This window comes from Apteryx mantelli, chromosome Z, assembly GCF_036417845.1.
Source record: "Apteryx mantelli isolate bAptMan1 chromosome Z, bAptMan1.hap1, whole genome shotgun sequence".
NCBI classification, from domain to species: Eukaryota; Metazoa; Chordata; class Aves; order Apterygiformes; family Apterygidae; genus Apteryx; species Apteryx mantelli.
Window position 1 is genome coordinate 70,744,934 of NC_090020.1, and position 19,598 is coordinate 70,764,531.

At 37.8% G+C, this 19,598-nt stretch overlaps 1 protein-coding gene across 4 annotated transcripts in view; it reads right to left on the reverse strand.

The window, feature by feature from the left end:
- Window positions 1-2,500: 2,500 nt before the first annotated feature.
- The window catches only part of NNT (nicotinamide nucleotide transhydrogenase), a 43,952-nt gene continuing 26,854 nt past the window's right edge, over window positions 2,501-19,598 (reverse strand). For all 4 annotated transcript variants that reach the window (XM_067315495.1, XM_067315494.1, XM_067315496.1 and 1 more), the window contains 5 exons: window positions 17,841-18,000; window positions 16,370-16,451; window positions 6,505-6,623; window positions 5,406-5,521; window positions 2,501-4,695 (listed from right to left, as the gene is read on the reverse strand). In XM_067315495.1, coding sequence (XP_067171596.1) covers window positions 4,546-4,695; window positions 5,406-5,521; window positions 6,505-6,623; window positions 16,370-16,451; window positions 17,841-18,000 — 627 coding nt within the window. In that variant the 3' untranslated portion in view covers window positions 2,501-4,545. The remainder of the gene's footprint in view (window positions 4,696-5,405; window positions 5,522-6,504; window positions 6,624-16,369; window positions 16,452-17,840; window positions 18,001-19,598) is intronic.

Consider the following 19,598-nt stretch of genomic DNA (forward strand, 5'->3'; position numbering starts at 1 on the left):
ATTTTAAATAAGAGTGGGCAACTGCTAGTTATTATTGCATGAGACATTTAACAGCTGCTTGAGCTTTTTATGTTCACTAGCTGTTAGTTTCCATTCTGCTAGGGATTTTTTAAATTATGGGTTAGACTGACCATGTAATAGAATAATTCAATTTCATGCTGTGCTAAAGTTCAACCACAATCTTCTTTCAGAAGACACTTCTTACCAAGTGTGAAGCCCCCTCAGCCCTTTTGTCCTTCAGTTCTTTTGCTGCTTCCTTCCTTTAGCAGAGAGAGGTTTGGATAGCAACCAGTTTTCAGGGTTTTGTCAATAAGGGACAGGAAAAGGTCAATAGACATACAAGGCCTTTTTCTGCCTGGTCTGATGCCTAATTGCAAAACATCAGACTGTTGGTAAATGTCATATTCAGCACACTTAAAAGAAGTGTACCACATATAATCTTAGTTTCAGAGCCATACATATGGGGAAGAAGTCTGATCTTTGCAGCAAGACTATTTTACTTCTCTGATATAAAATTTGTGAAAAAACTATCTTTTCTGACCCACTTCAACCCTATTTTCAAAACATATGACCCACCGATTATGTTCTTCTTGGTCACAATGTTCCAAGAGAGCTGTAGCTGGTAAATAAGGTTTAACAACTATATTCTGCATCCATGACTAACTACAAATGTTTCACAAGGATGAAAATACAACCTATAGAGGTCAAACAAGTGTCCAAGAGGGTGAATTCAAAAATTAGCAATGTAGAATTCAGACAGCTATTCCCCTAACAATTATGTAAGATTGGGTATTAATTTGTATTTTGTGTTGTGCAGAAAATTGGACTGGGGAGTGCCAGGTTTCACAGTGAAGTCACAGGGCTACATGCAGCCTTAAACTGTATGGGAAGAAATTAAACTGACCAATTGTCCTGAAGGGGAGCGCACAAACTACTTATGTTCAGTTGAAGAGGCAGGATCTCCCTCACTCTCAGGAGAATGTGTCCCCAGGTAAACGGAGATGGAGAAAAAAAAAGACTAGTTAAAAGTTATGTTTTTTCACACTTTTTTTCTTCACTCTTTTCTCATCAACTAAGATTTGTCCTTTCTTTGTACTTGGAGAGAAAGTTCTCACCAAGGAAGTTGTTGTGATGATTACCCTAGGATAAAGGCCACAAGTTAGTCTTTTAATTTTGCAAGTAATACTTTAAAATAATGTTTTAGGACTGTTTTTTTTTTTTTCCTGTATTTCAAACATCAGCTTTTGGAAAGTTGGAGCTTTGAATATTACTACACTCATTTATGAAAATGTGCAAATACATTTCCTGTTCTCAAAAAGAACTATGCATCATATGAGAACAGTCTAATACAGTTAATTTGATAATATTTCCTCTGGGCAGCTACAGAGCAGCTGGATTATGCAAGTCACTACCATTTAAGAAATGTTTTTGTTTTTTAAACCACCATACACTAGTCATATGGCTGCAGCAATACTCATTGCAAGCTCCATGAAATAAATATTTGATCCACACCACTTAGATATACAACAGACCGCCCAGGTCTCTCAGTATTCAAATTCCTTAATGTAAAGTTTTCCTGCAGAATTTGACAGCTTACACAGGAGCATACATATTGGTGGAGCAAAAAGGTTTTTGTTAACTTATCACAAATAATTAAGCCCTAGATTGGAAAAAAGTGAATTACACCTTATAATATCTCTCTGATGCTCTGGACACCTGAGAATGTCTACCTTAGCCATTAGTATGGCACAATACAAACAAACCTGGCAAACGAAACACTCTGCTGAGCACACAAATCCACCTCTGTGTTTAAGTCTTACTGTGGACTACCTCTAGTTCTGCCCCCGCTCTAACACATCTTCTGTTATAGTTTCAGCCAAAAAGAATCCAAGTTTTTGTGCTCCAAGACTGTTCTGCAACAAAAACCAAAACACAGCAAGAGGGAAAAAAATGACAGGTTCATTTCAAAAGCAAACTCCTGATTCAAACTAAAAACTAAAATACAAATATAGGTTCAGTCCCCAATTTCCCCATCCTTGGAAATGTTCAAATCAAAGCCCGGAGCAGTCTGATCTAACTGGACCTGTTTTGAACAAGGGAGTTGGACCAAATTATCTCTAGAGAATTCTTCCAACCTTAGTTGGTATGTGACTTTAATAGTGCAACAGCTTCTATTAAAAACAAAGATCCAAGGCATCTCTAGGCCCCAGACATGCACAGAAGACTGGAATAGTTCTACCAGCTGAACAGAGTTCTACCAGCACCCTCCTTCCTCCCCATTTGTTCTTGCTGCACAACTCTGCCATGACCACAGCATATTGTCTTAATCTTCTTGAGGCAGGCCTCAGAAAGAAAGTAAGTATTGCACTATGAGTTCCATTTAGTTACATCTTTCAGTCTCAACAACCTTTGGTGGCGTTTTGATCTTGTAACTCCCAGAAAGAATCTCAGACTACTTATCTACTAGAAAACACAACAGGAAAGAAAAGAGACTGATCAATACAGAAAAATAACCAACCTTTTATTAGCACTTCAACGATTACCTGGTGTTCCACCAAAAAGCAGTTTTAAAGATAACACTGGTACCTCTGATTCATAGCTTTATGTTTTGTTTCAAAAAGAAAGGAAAAAAGCTGCCCCTCTCCCCCCCCTTTTTTTTAAAAAAAGAAAAGTTGTCTTAAGTTAGCTACATATAAGCAGAGATATGTTGCATACTGCAGTTAGATACTTAAAAGTTTGGCAAGACAAAAATGTTCCGGGATATTAAATCCCTTCAATTTTTTTTTTTTTTGCTTAATTGGGAGGGAGGGAAGGATGGAGATAAATATAGGATCATTTTCTATTCCTCCCCCTTCTCCCATTCCCCTCCTATTTTTGGTAGACCTAAAAAAAGTAGAATACAATGAAATCAGGAGGCCATAACATTCAAACATAGCTGTCGCAATGTTTTAAATTAAAATTTAGTTAAAAGTATTTTCATGCAGTGTACAACATACCAATGCTTATGTGCTAATTTTTATTTTCAAATTATAGAAGAGATTTCTGAAAAGGGTAGCTTCTTTCATACATTGTTACATTTAACACATCACCTGTTTAAAGTCTTGGTTTTAAGCAATCTTCACATAAAAACAGAGGTAGCTAAGTGGAAAACATTTCTCATATGTTATTATATTTTATACAAGGTCTCAATACATTCCGTAAAAAAAATTTTTATTCTATCAAAATGGTTTAATTTCAAGACTTACTTCATAGTAGTTTGTCTTCCCCAGATATTAATGCTTTCTAACACAAGTACGGCTATTTGTATCTAGCTTTTGTCACCATGGACAGTTGCTACATCATTGTGCAAACATGATAAATTCATTTTATTAGGCAAATATTTGAGTTCCACTCAAGTACACTTAACATAGTAAAAACAAAACAGCAGTCTATGTCAATTTGATTTACTACTTTGCTGTACTTATTATGGCAATTTAAACAGTACTTTTAATTAGATTAGGGAGAAGTCAAATAATCAAAACACTGGATTTTAAGCTTGGTATATTTCTGTGCTGTCCAAACAATAGCTTATTTATTTAGAAAAATTCTAATAAACTCCAGCATCTTAAATATGTTAAAAAACACCTTTTCCAGCATGACAATAATGTTGATTAAGAAAGCATCACTAAATTTTAAAGTAGCAAATACAGTTAAAAGTCAAAGTGAATGAAACAAACACTGTGGTCCAAATTCTGTGAACAGATAGGTTCACAAGATGTTCTGCCTGTGCAGAACTGGACCATATTTTTCTCAGAACCATTAAAAAGGCAACAACTGGAAAAGAGAGGAAATTTAGCAGCTGCTGAAAATAGTTAAGCAGTACAGGTGTACATTTCCTTGTCAGGCTTAAAGATCACTTGGTAGGTCCCTGAAATCCTGCGTTTCATTTTACATAATGTAAGCAAACACTATGAAAAAAGTGGAACTGTATTTCAAAGAAAAATAGCTTCCCTCAAATATTCTCAATTCACAGCATCCATAGAACCCACAAAAGGAACAGCTCTAATTTTTATATACAGATTTAATAGAATATTATGTTGAGGCTCTCAAATTATATAAGCATGTTTGCAACTTTGTCTTATATTTTGATGAAATAGTTATTTTGGTTCATACTGGCCAAAGAATAACTTTGATAAGATGGAATACAATCTTGGCACAGTAATTTTTAGCGAATTTCCATGACAGAAGTACAGAGAGAGGAAGCCAATAGCCACTTAAAGATGACAAAGTATTTGCTTCCTGCTTCCAACAGCTCATTACTAAGCTTAGAAAGGACATTTTTATACCTCAGCACATTGCCTCATGGGGAGATGTAGTTTGAAGGGATAGTGTCCCCATCCTTTTTAAAAGGATATACCCCTGACTGAACTACATCTCCTAGGAGTCAATGCAGTCTGAATGCAAGCTGCACTATGACAGTAAGAGATTCTTCTAACTCTTGATTTCCATGACCTCTGTGACAAAAGCGTAGCCACAACCATTAGTAAGTTGAATATAAATCAGTATTTAGCTTTGATACGACTCCCTGACTTTGGCCTGGAGGGCATCACAAGTCTTCTTAGCATCTCCCAACAACATGGCAGTATTGGGTTTGTAGAAGATTGGATTGTCCACAGCTGCATAACCAACTCCCAAAGATCTCTTCATTACAATGACCTGTGTATAAAGAGTTCGTATTTGAGACATCACAAACCAACAGTTATCCCACCTCAAATGCGGTGGGCATGAAACCAACCTCAACAAACAAAGGGAGAGAGAGATCCATGGCCAAAACAGGGTGTTCATAGCTAAGAAAATATTTCAAATTTTAATATACCAGAAAAAAATGAATCATTGAAATCCAGGCCAGCTTCAGAAACACATTTCAGTGCAATATATTATTACACATCAGATGAACAGATTGCGGACAGCACATCTATTGATATGCTTTTACATTACTTCACATAAAAAGTCAAAGCAAGATGGGCATTGGTGATTATAATGTAGAAGGGGTTCCCCCTTCCTCCCCCTCGCCCCTTGTTTTTTAAAAAAAGTTGCCAAACAAAAATGAAATGTTTTAGAGTTGGAGATGTGAGCAAAACATCATTTGTTCTCATCTCCTTTGTGAGCAGAAGTACATTCATTGGTCTTATTGACTTCAGTCACTATTAGTCTCATTAAACAGACTGATGATTACAAAATCATGAAGTAAACTGCAGCACGCTTGCAGAATACAGCCTGTTTTATTGGACACTTTGCAGAAGAACTTCTCATGGAAACAGAAAGAGTAAGAAAATCTTCTTAAGAGAAACTTCTATAAACTATGTTTTTAAAAGCGTGCTATCTACAGAAAGGTGCTAATGCAACCCTGTTTTGGTTTACCTTACCTGTTTGGACTTCCACACTTCAAGAACTGGCATTCCAGCTATGATTGAGTTTGGATCTTCCTGAGCTGCTGAATTAACTGTATCATTTGCACCAATTACAAGCACCAAGTCAGTTTCTGCAACAAGAGAAGAAATAAGACTTAGGAAAAGTTATCTTAATCTTCAACACTGAGGGTGAGGTACATTCACCTGTGTTAAATCTGGACCTTAGAAGCAAGGAACTCCTTGTAATAAGTACTCTACAAACTTTTATTGGGACTTTTCCCAAATATCTTACAAGCTACTCAGGAAAGTACACGTGAGAAAATCCAAGGATGGCACCACTTCCAACAAACTCCAAGCATCCAGAACCCCGTTCTAAGGGCTCATTAGATCACACAAAGTTAAACTCTTTAACATTTAAATGCAATTTCATACACATGTAGTACCAGCACTTTCCAGCTCTTTGTGCCTGGCTCTTCCCTTTAAATATTCTTCATAGTTTTCCGATTTTAAAGAAAGAAAATAAAAATAAAGAAAATAAAAAGTCATCTACTTAAAGCTAGACTGGTCTGCAAGATATCACAGGCTCAAAACATCCACAAAACTGACAGCACCTGACATAAGAAAAACAACAGTAATTTTCCTGTATGGAGCAGTAACACAGACAGAAAAGGCACAGCATTTGTCATTCACTGCACAGCTACCAGCAACCAAGAGCTGTTCTCTTGACTCTGGAGGAAATATACTTTCCAGGTCTTTTTTATCCCTCTCCCTTCAATACGAACTCTTTTCTCTACTCCTGCATTCAATATTTCCCTTCACTTTAGCTATCTGTACTCTGCTTGTCAGTTTTCTGCTTTTGAGTCAGGCTGTTTCTTTTATTTCTCTATGCTCCCTTGCTATCAGTTGAGAGAACACTCAGTGCAGAAGACACCCCCTCCTCTCCAGTGGCACACCCACTCCTCTGTGGCGGTACCACAACAGGCCCAAAATAAAACTGTACAGCCTGACTGAGATTTCCTGTTTTGAAAGTCCTTGTACAGTATAAAAACAGAATCAAATAAAAATTGACAAGAACAAACCCAGTCTATTAGAAACTTAAAGTCTGCATGCTAACCTGGGAAGTCTTCATTGATCTCATCCATTTCCAAAACAATATCATAGGGAACACCAGCTTCGGCCAGAAGTACATTCAGCTGACCAGGCATACGGCCAGCCACAGGATGAATACCAAACCTAACAGGAAAGAAAGTCCAGCCCCATTAATAGGTACTGACCACTCTGTTTTATACAGTAAACAAATGGCCATCTGCGACCTACAAGGCTGAAGAGTTCTGAAAGCATGTTCACACTTATGATTTAAAAATAAAATAAAATAAAGGTTAAACCTTACAAACAATACTGTAAGTACTTTTCCAGTGTTGCAGAGAACTGAATGGGAAGGAAAGGAACAAAACCCATAGATTTGAATCTTCATCTGGACAGCAGCTCTTCCTTTCCTGGAAAGTTAAAGAATGACTGACAACAGGTATGCAAAAGAATACGCTCAATTCCCAGTGAAGCTAAAAATGCAAAGAGAACATTTTAAATTCTTCCATCAAAAAAAAGACGTTTTCAGTAAGTTGTTGCACCCACAAGAAAAGTAGTTTTAGAGAGCCTGCTGCAATAAAAATGCCAGAGACATTTCTAGTGACAATATGGGAGGAACTAATGGCCAGAAATGCCAGGAAATACTCTGTTCCATCCTGTAACAATGTAAGTTTTCCACCCACATAACTCGCCAAGTCTGTTGATATCTTCAATTTACTTTTGAAAGTAATAAGGCTCCAATCACCAGCCAGGGCATGTCACACACAGCAAGCATCTGTGTCCATCTTCCAAGCAGTACCGCATTTAAAAACATGTGACTGACACCTTTGGTTCTTTATGAATAAGCCTGTTTGCTATAAAACCATCACCTACATTAATATGCTTTGCAGGTCCCCTTGTATCACTGACAACCTAAAGCACCACAGAGTAAATGAACGGGCCACAATCTAACACTTTCCCATGAAATGGTTGAAACACTGTGCAGCCTTCCTTAAAGAAAAGCACTCCTAGATCTAAGAATGCCCTTGGCAAACAACCTTGCTCTATCAGGTATCTCCAGAGCCTGCACGGTCACTGCACCCTAACACTCCAACCCAACAGAAATCTCAGCAGTGCACTCAACCTCAAGCACAAGACAACGCTTTGCTGAATTAGGGTAACATGCCACTTTCATCTCATGATTGATCGGGGGGGGGGGGGGAGTGGAAGAAGGGTGTGGAGAACAGCCATGAAACTATACCTGTTTAAACATAACTGAGTTTTTAAAATATTTTCAAAACTGCTCAAAGCCAACTTACAGATAATATACTGCTTGTGAGCTACTAAAAATTCAGGCAGATGCACCAATTTTGGGAGGTGAGGGGGCATGTTAAGGCATACATCTAGTTCTGTAAGGGTAATAACCGGACAAGAGTTCAGAACAGAGATATTAAATAGATTTGTTCACATCTCCCAAAGACTTCTCTTGGTTAGAGACAAATCTATTCCATGTGGGCAGGTTGTATTCCGCTACTGTCCCTGAATAAACTAGGCTGAGCATTTCTACTGTCCTAGGCATTTACTATTTTTCCAGTTTCGGAGCCATCACTAAATATAATGCTGACTCAAGCACACCAGAAGTGCCTCATATGAACACTGCATATAGTTGAAGCTAAGTGTTTAATTAGGAAGTCTACTCATTTCAGAATAAGCAGAAATACCAATGAGAAAAATGCAAATTCTTGGATTTCTGTTCAGAAATCTCCAAACAGAAATCCACACAAGTCAGAAGTGCAAAAAAAAGACTTCAGGCAGACTTCTTTGGGAAGGAAGGAAAGACTGATAAATCAACTTGCCATAACAGAGAGATTGCCACAAATTTCTGTTTTCAACAGATCACCACTGTGATGGAAGTGGATAATACATCCCTGAGGATCCACAAGTCATAGTTCAATCAACACAGCACACTTGTGCATTATTACGTTACTGTCTCAGTTGTTACTATCAAACCTTTGTAGCGTGACAAACACCGTATGAATATATCCTTAAAAGGACAACTCAGTGCTCCGTCAGCAAGGCAACATTAAGACAATGCAAAGATGAGACAACTGGAACTCGAGAAACAAAATTAAGGACACGCTCAATCCACATCCTGTTAGATATACTGCGATTTTAAGCTCTAGGTCAAAGAGCAGGATAAAAAGCTAGCTTTCCAAGGAACACTTTAAAGGAACAAAGAAAAGATTATACTTAGTAAACATTTGGGATCCTGATGTGAAGGATAACACCTAGAATCAGAAAAAGGAGAGCAAAACACACAGGACAAAATATTAACAGCTTACGTTTCACACCAGTCACTCAGTTATATAAGCCATGTGTGAGGACTGCAGCTAGTCCTAAACTGTACCAAATATAATCACTTACAATACAGTAGGAGAACTCTTATTCTGAAGTATACTTGAGAAAATCACCACTCCTCTGGCAGTGAAAATAGATTTTCCAGCAAAACTCTCTTTTGTTCCTAATAAAATTATTTGAGAGTCTTTGTGACCAAAGCTGCTTTGGCAATACACAAGACAAAATATTTGTTAGGTTTCTATTAAATACTAAACACATAAACAATCTTATTTTAAGGGCTGAAAAGCCAAAATTTAAGCTGCCAGGAGAATGAATTTCACCTCTGACATCACCAGAGGTAGAGAAAAAACCTAAATAAATAAGGAAAGAAAGGGACAAAATCTTGGGTCAGAAAGTTATGGCATGAACAATCAGCAATTAGAGATTTCTGACGGACCCTGCTTGAAACCACACACTGTGTATTCACAGAGTTTGAGAAAGCTGCTCACACAAAAGCTTTCTGGACAAAAAACAAAACAAAAAAAACCCCATACACACTGAAATGATTTCCAGAAGTCTGCTTCTGAGAACCCGTTAATCAAGTATGACAGTAGCCTGTCAGTATCTCTTCAAACTGGACATGCCAGTGTATCAAAAATATTTGCTAAGAATATGTGTGTCTCTAATGTTTTCATAATTTCACAAAATAAGATCTACACACACCTGCAGTGAAGTCACCCACTCCAATTGGAAGTGGAATTCAGGCAAGCGGTGACCGGGGAAGAAGCTAACACAAACTCCTTCCTCCCAAACACAGAGAACATGACTTTCACAATCTCCCCAAAAATTATTTCAAAAATGCCACATCTAAATGATGTAAAGTATTCAACAATTTCTGTACCAACTCAAAAAATAAGAAAAATACAAAACCAAAAAAAACCCCCACATATTTCTCACACAGAATACACAGAATATATTCCAGAAGCTAAAATACTTGATGGCTAACAGCAGGTCTAACAAAAGCTGTATATTCTGCTCCAGATCCACAACAGCAGCAGCTCTTCAAAACTGCATTCTGCATGGCAGAACCATCCTATCACATATGCTCTCCCAGATGTTAAAAATGAACCTCTACATTCATATTTAAAAATTTGAAATATGAATGATTTTAAAAAGGAGGCATGTTTTACAGTAAAACATGTTTTAAAGTGAAAAATTCCTAAGTAAGCTTTTCTTTGATATGCTTTTAAAATCAGTGTTGCAAGAACTCCTTAGGTATTTTTTTTTTTAAATCAAGCATAAGTACCGCACTTCTGACTTTCTACTTTGATGACATTGTTTGGGATAAAGCATGAACAGACTGAAAACTTAAGATTCAAAATCATGCTGTGGCTGACTCAAAACATTATTCTGTTCACTGAAACACAAAATTCACCAAGAATTTTCTTTCTGGACCCTGACTTGGACTGTATGATGTGGGCCTTGCTTGTCACCTCCAGTTCTCAGATGTTGAGCTGAAGTGAGCACACCTCCTTACTATTAACAGATTTCATACCTAAACAACATGACTAACAGGAAAAAACATTCAGTCTTTTTATTCAGCATCTTTCAGATACTTTGTAGCTTCAGAAAAAACAACACAGCAAACTGAGAAATTAGTTCACATTTCTAACTTTTTCCTGTAACACAGGCAGAACAACATTTTCTTTTTAAATTAGACTAGATATCTAGAACTGACACACACTTGGCATATCTAGTATTGCCCTTTCTAACACAGAAAGCATTTAAATTCTAGTGCAAATAAAATTACTATTAGTAGTACAAAAAAGAAAACTACTGCATTAAAGAATAACTGAAGAATCTCAGGAAGGAGATTAGTTTTTCTACAGTTAGTCAGTGTCTTTATTTATTATAACTGGCTAGATAATATTCTTGTAATCAATATCGAGAGCACTAGCATGTCCCTAACCTAATGCAGAAGTGTTTCAAGATCACTTCGTTCATGCAAAGATAGTATTCCTGTCATTATGCCAAAGCTGGACAGAGTGATACAAGTAAGTAACATCTGGCTGGTGCCTAATTTAGCTTGCTCAACATTTTACAAGAATAATTTACCAAGGGGCTCTGCTTCACCCCATCTTTTTCCCCCTCCCCATTCACTTTGTGTTTTCACACAGATGATTCCTCTGCTCCCAGTACAGACAACGATGTGTTATTCAAGGTAACAAAACAAGAAAAAAAAAAATAGATGAAGCGGGAAGTCCAGTATTCAGATATCCCACAGCTTGAACCCAGCCACATAATAGCACCAGCTGCAGTGCAGCACTGTGCTTAGTAATCAGAGTCTTCTAAGTATCAAAGTACAATGCTTTCCCACACATTATAGATTACTATGGAGATTACTAGCATCAAAGCACACAGCTAGCTCAGGTCTGGTGACGTGCCTCAGGCAACAAGATTTCTCCAGAAGCAGTACTTCAGCACACAGTGGCTCTGCTGGAGTCAGGTTAGTTTAGAAAAAGTGTGCTACTAACCAAATCACTATTTTTAACTAAATAAGGGCTGGCGCTCTCCATATTTCCCACTATGGTGGGAGGGTTTATGAGCGCAGGGGCAGCCGCGCTGGATCCAAGCATATGGTGTGGACCTTAGCTCAATGCCTCCCAGAAGCCCCAGTGACAAGCAGCAAAACAGCACGTCTCTACAAAACACACCAAACGGAGCTAACAAGGTCACCTGGAGCTGAGCTGGCCCAAGTGGAACCAATAGCACACCCACCCTGCACGCCCAGGAACATTATGCTCCTACATCCCTGCAGCAGCAGCTCAGAGGCAGCAAGGTTTACTACGTCTCTCAAGCTGCACAGATTTGGCACTTGAGCTAGCAGACCGTCAGACTTCATCTGTCCCTCTCTCTGCAGCGTTAATAATTCAGAACCCACCCAGCTAATTTGACATACATGTACACACTTGGTGTCTTCCTAGTAAACACACTCCAGCTGGAAACCTGTATCAACACACATTGTTCTCAAGTTGCCATTCAGACACTGTAACAGTAATTTTATGAAAAACTGAGTTATGTAACATATTAAGATTGACTGGGGCAGCATCTTACCTCCTCATCTTTTACAATTCTACCATTTTTCTTGCAGAGCAAGAAAGAAAGATTACCATAAACTGAAACAATTAAACAATTCAAGTTAATCAGTTTTATTTACTGAGTTACATAGAAACGTGTAAGTGGTACCCATCCGCATGAACTATTACTCACAAACAATTAAAACCACTGAGAAAAAACAGAATCCTGCACATACTTGATTAAAGCCCAGCCATGGAGGCAACAATAAAGATTCAAAATTGCAGATCCAACACTAAATCCATCCTGTCACAACTTAAATATGCAAGAAATCTGTAAGTGTTTCCATCTGCTCAAAAGTAATCATATTACCCAGTATCAGAAGACAGAAATGCAAGTCCTGCAAGATACCTACCAATGAAAATTAGGTTTAAAAAAAGCCTTCTACCAACTAATTTGAAAGGCTCTTCAAAAAGTAGTCTGCATTTCCCTCAGCTGTCAGAGTTAAAAGAAAACCATCATACCTTAATTATCAGTTAGAGCTTTATATGGAGTTCCTGCATCTACCGTTTTAAGAGTCTTCACCCTGGAATTCAATTTCATTATCATGAATACTATGCAGGAACTTGAAACATACTGATAGAAAAAGCTTTAGGCAAGTGATGCTGTGGAAATCTAAGATAGTTAACTTGGTGCAGACATGAACAATGTTGATTACCCACATGCATATGAAAATGTATAAAATTAAGCTGTATTACATAGAAGAAATCAGAATTTCACAATTAGGGGCTTACGAAGAACACAGCATGTTACTGAAGACCTTTGGTGAGATGAGAACCTCCAAAAATTTACTCAGTTTTAACTTTGTAGAACTACAAAACTAGTTACAGAACATGAATCTTGTCTCCAAGGCCAATGAATTCTGGAGACTATGGGATTTAGCCTGTGAAAAGATTTGTTGTTTTACCTACCCATAACAAGAAAAAGCTATAATGGAAGCTCAGCAAAATACAGTCTTTTTGGTTTTTTTTAAAACATGATCCTACTAATGCATTAAAGATGTGATCTGCTGCAAGAGCATCTCAAGTTAGTGATGATGTTAGCTATGCAGTTTAATAACTAAAACAGTCTGAAGTTTCCCCAAACCCTCCTGCACTTCTAAATTTAAACCCTAGTCATAAAAGGTTATACATCATGTTATATAACCTGTGTTCTTCACTGAGAATGTTATGGCTATAGGCAAAGTAAATGAAAACAACAGTGTCTCTGGATCAATTGTGAGCCATGAAGCAAAAAAAGACCATATGACAGATGCGATTTTTCTTGGCGCAGTATGGGCATTACAAATTGATGACAATCGTATGTCCATGCTGGCACCCTTCCATAGCGGGTGTGTGAGAGTGTCACTACATCTGGATGGCAAGTGTACTAGGGTCCCGAGGCACTTCAGGCCTACTGAAACCAGAGGGACAGCAGCTGCACTCAATGAACACCATGGGAGCTCCACAGAGTGATGAAAGGCCTAGATTACCACAAACTGTAAATACAGATTTATTTCATTAAAATACTAGGTAACCACTGCAGTGATCCCTTCCTGAAATTGACTCATTTCAAACATAAGCCAGTTATTTCAAGGATTTTTTCACGTTTCTCCCCTGCAAAGCCAACATAAAAGGCAAAACCAATAATCCCTTATACCACCAGGATTAATAAAAATGAAGCTAGCCCACACAGAAGCTCTGAAAGGAAAGCCAGAAGCACACGACACTGTCATTGCCTTAGCCAAGAAAGGTTCCTTTGTTGCACAACTAGCAGGTCTTCAAAATTTTAAATGCAATTTGGATACACATAGCTTTTATACTAAGCATGGGAAAGTAAGTTATAAGGAGAGTTGCTCCAGGAAGCAGATGTATCAGCATATACCCTCGCTTCTCATGTACTCATACAAAATTGCTTCTGTGTTTGCATTCATATGTATAAAATTGCAACACTGAGTGAACATTAACAAATAACTGCTGCTAAACCCTCCAACAACCCTGCTGTTATCCATCACAATACATGCTGTAAAAAACTGCAAAGAATTATATGCATCTTTGCTATGAGTTTGGAAAAATACTGAAGAAAAAAAACAAAGAAACACTAACTGCTAAAGTATCGATTCCAAAGGAAAGTCACCATGTAGTTGACACAAACACAAAAGAAATCAGAGAATGAGTCTGACTAACCAGCATCTGTCCAAATATCTTTTTTCAAATGAAAACTGAGCTTTGACTAATTTTAAAAAATTACCATAATTAGAAAATAGTTTCCCAAACAATTAGCAAGGGAGACATGATGTTAGCCTTCTAGTGCTTTCAATACCTGCAAGTTTTATGAAAAAAATGGAATAAGGAAGAGACTTGAGGCCAATGCATGGAAAAACTCTTAAAACAGTATTGCTTACAACAGCAAAGAACTTATGGGAGGTCAGTAAGAGTAAGCCTAAGTAATATGATTAAGAGATTGGAGCGTCTCCCATACAAGCGGAGGCTAAGAAAGCGGGGACTGTCCAGCCTGGAGAAGAGAAGGCTCAGGGGGATCTTATCAATGTTTATAAGTATCTGATGGGAGAGAGTAAGTAAGACTGAGCCAGACTCTTCTCAGTGTTGCCCAGTGACAGGACAAGAGGCAACAGGCACAAACTGAAACGTAGGAAATTGTCTGAATAAGAAAAAAAATGTTTTATTTTAATGGTTATCTAACACTGGAACAGATTGCTGTGCGAGGTTCTGGAGTCTCCATCCCTGGAGATGCTCAAAATCGACTGGACAAGGTCCTAAGCAACCTACTCTAGTTGATCCCGCTTGGATCAAGGGGTTGGCTGAACCAGACAATCTCCAGGGTACCTTCCAACCTCAACCATTCTGTGAGTCTATGAAAATTCACAATACATTAAAATAGTGACAAAAGTTTCTCTCTTCAGACTTTCCTGTCTTCAGTGGCTCCTTTCTGAACAAATCAGACTGTAGAAACCTTAAAAGTATGGTATGAGAAAAGATCACAGCCCTGATGCTTGGGAAGAGTCGAAGGCAAATCAGGAAGCATACCCTATGGATGCTAAAGTCCTGCTGTGAACATAAGATAAGCAGATTGACCTATGAGGACTTTTGAGGAATGTATCATACAAGAGATCTACTTTTAAGAGAGAGACTGTGTGCAGCAACTCTTGGTCCAAACTTAGAAGCTTCTTACTGATAAACACTGAATGTCCTCAGCTGTCCCATAGTGCAGAAGGGGTTAGGGAAAAGAAGAGTACAAAGGCAAGGTGGACTGGAATTTTAATCTATGAAAAAGGACATCAAATATTTTAGTGCAATTCTCAACTTTCTCAGCACTGTTTCCAATATGCCAGGTAGAACTGAATGTTACTGCCCATACTTTTTACTACCACTACTGCGTAGTAGTAAGCATTGTTGCTGTAATTTATCCCAGTTGTTGCAAGTAAGTTATCTCAGGAAAGAGTTCTGTGTCCTTGGTGCAGAGGTTGTTACCTGATCTACTTTTCCATGTCATACTGGACTGATGTTAGCAAACACTTTCTCCATACCGCAGGAGGCCATCCTTTCCTGCCTAGGATTCAGGACTATTCCCAGCACACCCTTCCAACTGTTCTCCAACAGTTTCACAAGCAAAGGAGTCAATTCCCTTAGGAAATTATGACCTTAAAAAGTTCTTTAGCCTAGAAAGCAATCTCCCTTAATGGATGCTTCTCTAGAAGGCAATTCAAAGCACTTAAGTTAGACCTGTTCTGTCTTTCCTTCCCTCTCTCCCTCTCCATTGACTACAAGCATAGAGGAAGATTATTTTCTCTGCACTGAAGTTAATTTTTGTGATTGCTTCTCACAGTAACATTTTTCCACAAAGCAGTTGCTTTCACGGACATCTCCAAACTCCACCTGTAGAAATGGAAGCTGGCTGTTCTCTTGAACTGACTACAAACTACAATAAAATATTACTTTTCAAAAAACTTCACTGCTGGCTTTGTAGAAAAGCACTGCTATTTCTAAAGACAGACCATATCAAAAGAGGGAGCTAAGATTCCATACAAAAAAGATTTTGTTGCTACAATAAAAAGTAACAAACTTAAAGCCATTCTTTTGGGGTGAACTTCAGCATGACACCAAACAAAAAAGGAAATAAAATTATTCTCCAATGTCTAGCGCTACTTCCAAAACCCAAATTTAACAAAAGCACAAACAGATCTTAATTCCCTGAAATTAGTAAGAGGTAGAAATACTGGTTAGGCTAAAGCATGAAATTTCTAGATATTCAGCTATAGGTTAATAAGACTAGAACATTCCTCCAACTGATATTTCTCAGAGAGAGATCAGCATAAGAATGACTGTTGAAAGAAAAATTAGACCCAAAACATAGACTTGTAGAGGATTTAAATGCAATAAAAAAAGTAAGTAAATAAAATAAAACAAAACACGGTAATACTTTTCAACAAGAAAAGTACTTACCTGACATTTTTCCCATGTTCTCTCAACATCTTCACTAGATCTGCTATGGGGTACTGAGCTTTTGCTGCACACAGACCATAACCTGAAAGAAGCATATCCAAATTTTAAGCTATTTTTCTGTTTCAGCACAGACAGAATAGTTACAAGAAATACATTTACCTTTCATACAAACAGAATCTCTCATCAAAAAAAAAATCAGATACTCATATATTGTCATGGGAGTTTCATCCTGACCACTGTAATTAATCTAATCTTTTGGGTCTCCTGACCAGTAACAGCACAGCAGCTTGACCAGTCAAGCTACACAAACAACTTATTTTGGCTTCACAGAAACATGAATTCATTACTCTGTCAGAAAAGGATATTTCAGATAGATGAATCAAAAAATTGACACAGAGGCTACTATCAGATCACTTCAAGATCATATGCTCAGCAATGTTTTGGATCTCTCTATTGCAAATCTAGTAGCCGACTATAGCTTTTAGCAGCAAATAATATTTTCAGTTTTTCTATATTTGAATCATTTCAGTATAGCAATAATGCCTAGGAAGAAAGTACAGAGTATAGATTGTTAATGTTTTCCTAAAGCTTTAACTACAGGAATAAGAGACAAACTTCTTGAAGATGTGCGTGAGCTTGTTTGAAACAAAGGTAGCTTTCCAAATTAGAACACTACCTAACCCATGCTTTTGATTAAACTGAAAAACAAAACACGAAGACTTCGGTTTTAGCTTTTTTCTCCCCCTCATTTCAACGCTAAAATAAAATTTAACACAATAATCGTACTATATAGCTGAAGCAAAACAAGCCTTAAACCATTCACCATCTCGCTTCTCTTAAGAGGAGCTGCTGCTATTGAATCATATGAAGCCTATGGCTGACCTAAGAGTTTTAGAGAACTCAGTGTATTGGTTTTCAGGCTCTCCCCCCCCCCCCTTTTTTTTTTTTTTTAATTCCAGTATATATTGGTTACTAATTTGGATTTAGATGTTTCTCTGCAGGTTTCCCAATAAAACAATGCAAGTAAATTATGCAAGAAGCACACACAAAAAAACCCAACACACAATAACACACACACACACCTCTATTGCAGTATCTTAAGGGACAGATAATTTCTTACTGGGAACACTGGCACTATGGTAGCGCTTCGAAACTTGCACCCTAACAGCTGTACAGAAAACTAATTATACATAATTTGCAAAACACAGCCTTTGTCCTGAGGAATTTAAAATCTAAATAAATGGGACAAAGTTTGTGAAGAGACACACAAGCAGAGAAAAACAGTGACATACCCATGCCTACACAGAGGAATGGTGACTAAACTGGGAACAAAAACAGACCTCCCACAATCCCTTTTGTGCTGCACAACACCTTTTATGATGCTGCTATCTTACAACTGCAAAATGGATTATAGTTTCGTTTAAATGAGCGTCCTCTGAATGTCGTACCATATGAACCATGAGTGTCTTACCCGGGGTAATAATAATGTTACTGGCTTCCTTTATCATTTCAACTGCATTGTCCAAATTGATTTCTGTGTGTGTTCCAGTAATTTCCATGGGCTTCCCACCAGCTGTTGACGTGGTGCCATAGCCTCCTAGAATCACATTTGCAAGGGAACGGTTCATAGCCTGAAAGATAAGAGAGTTTTGATCAGCTAATGATGAAATCCAGGAACAAAAGAGAAAATATGTCCACAAAGCAAACTTCTGGAAATACTAAAACCTTCCTGACAATAGTATTACTTTGTCTGCTAGCTTTGCTTGCTTATAACTCAAAACTTCATATAACAGACTCCTTAAAACAGAAACCTAGATTAAAATGATGGTAGGCAAACACCAGCTCCTCACAACATCTGTTACACATGTAATAAGAGATAATCAGCATCTCCCCAAAGTAAAGAAAAAAAAAGGGGGAGGGGGGGAAACACTACAACCTCAGCAAATACTGGCTACCTTTTGATCTGAAAGGGAGGAACATAAGAGTACATACTTGATGACACAGGTACTTTCCTGAATTCTTGACCAATTCAACATGTAAGCATAGAACTGCTATATGACAGCATGGAAACTACAGAGCTCTCACAGGTAGTACAGAAACAGAGCTCCTACAGCATCAAGCCAGAAAAGAGGAGAACAAAGCTAAACAGCCACATAAAACTAACCAAATGCTAAATCAAAGCAAACTTCTAATGAACTCAGAGGGGCCAATATCTTACCGGCAGAGCACTGAGGGCAGAGATCTTAAAACAAGAGTTTCAAGAGGAGAACACATCCTGAAAATTCAGCTCTGTAGATGCATAACTAGGGAAAACTCACTGGCTAAACCCCTTTGCTGGCACATCCCTTTGTGAGTGGGGTCCTATAGCCAAATCTGGCAATATTTGGAAGTAGGCAAAATTTGTAACTGCAGTCAGCAGAACTTTACAAGCAGAAAATGAACAGGAATAAATTAGTTCTTTAATTAAACATGTGTCATCCATCTGCTGTGCCAGGTCACAAACCACAGCAAAATTTAAGAATGGATATGGAGATGCACACATACAAGCAAGAAGAAAAACCCACACAAAAGTATGCTTCCAAGTGTACAGTTTCCATTGACATGTCATATTTATGCAACTCCAAAGGTTTTTGCTATAGCCTGAGAAGGTGTGCCATTCTGAAATTCTGCATCTAGCAAATAAGCAACACCATCACAAAGATGTTAGAAGAACTTCTGTTTACCCTGGTACATCATCACTGTTTCAGTTACTATAAGGAAGAAGCACAACTGGGCCCAAATGCAGGCTCTCTGGAATCAGCATCTTTCCAGTGACTGCAATAGTTCATATCCTTTAAGGACACATTGCCTTTGATATGTATCACAATACTAAATCTTCACAGAGGAATACAGACTAGCAGCAATACTATTACAGAAATTCAATGTCAGGTAAGACAGTCTGGACAAAAAAAAGACATTCTCGAGATACTGTACACTCATTGGGGCTAACCTTACAAGAAGCAAAGCACTTTCAACTCTCTTCTAAACCAAAAAAAAAAAAAACCCACCCCACACGCAATAAAACAAATTGCCACATAATCTGATTTCTTTTGAGAAGGACATATAAGATGTGCAGGAAAGAACAAGACTTAAAATTCCCACCATGGATTGTCCATTTGAACTCACCACCATGAAGTTGTACAAAAATACTTCAAGCTTTTCTGAAATTTTTCAAGAGAGACGATAATGA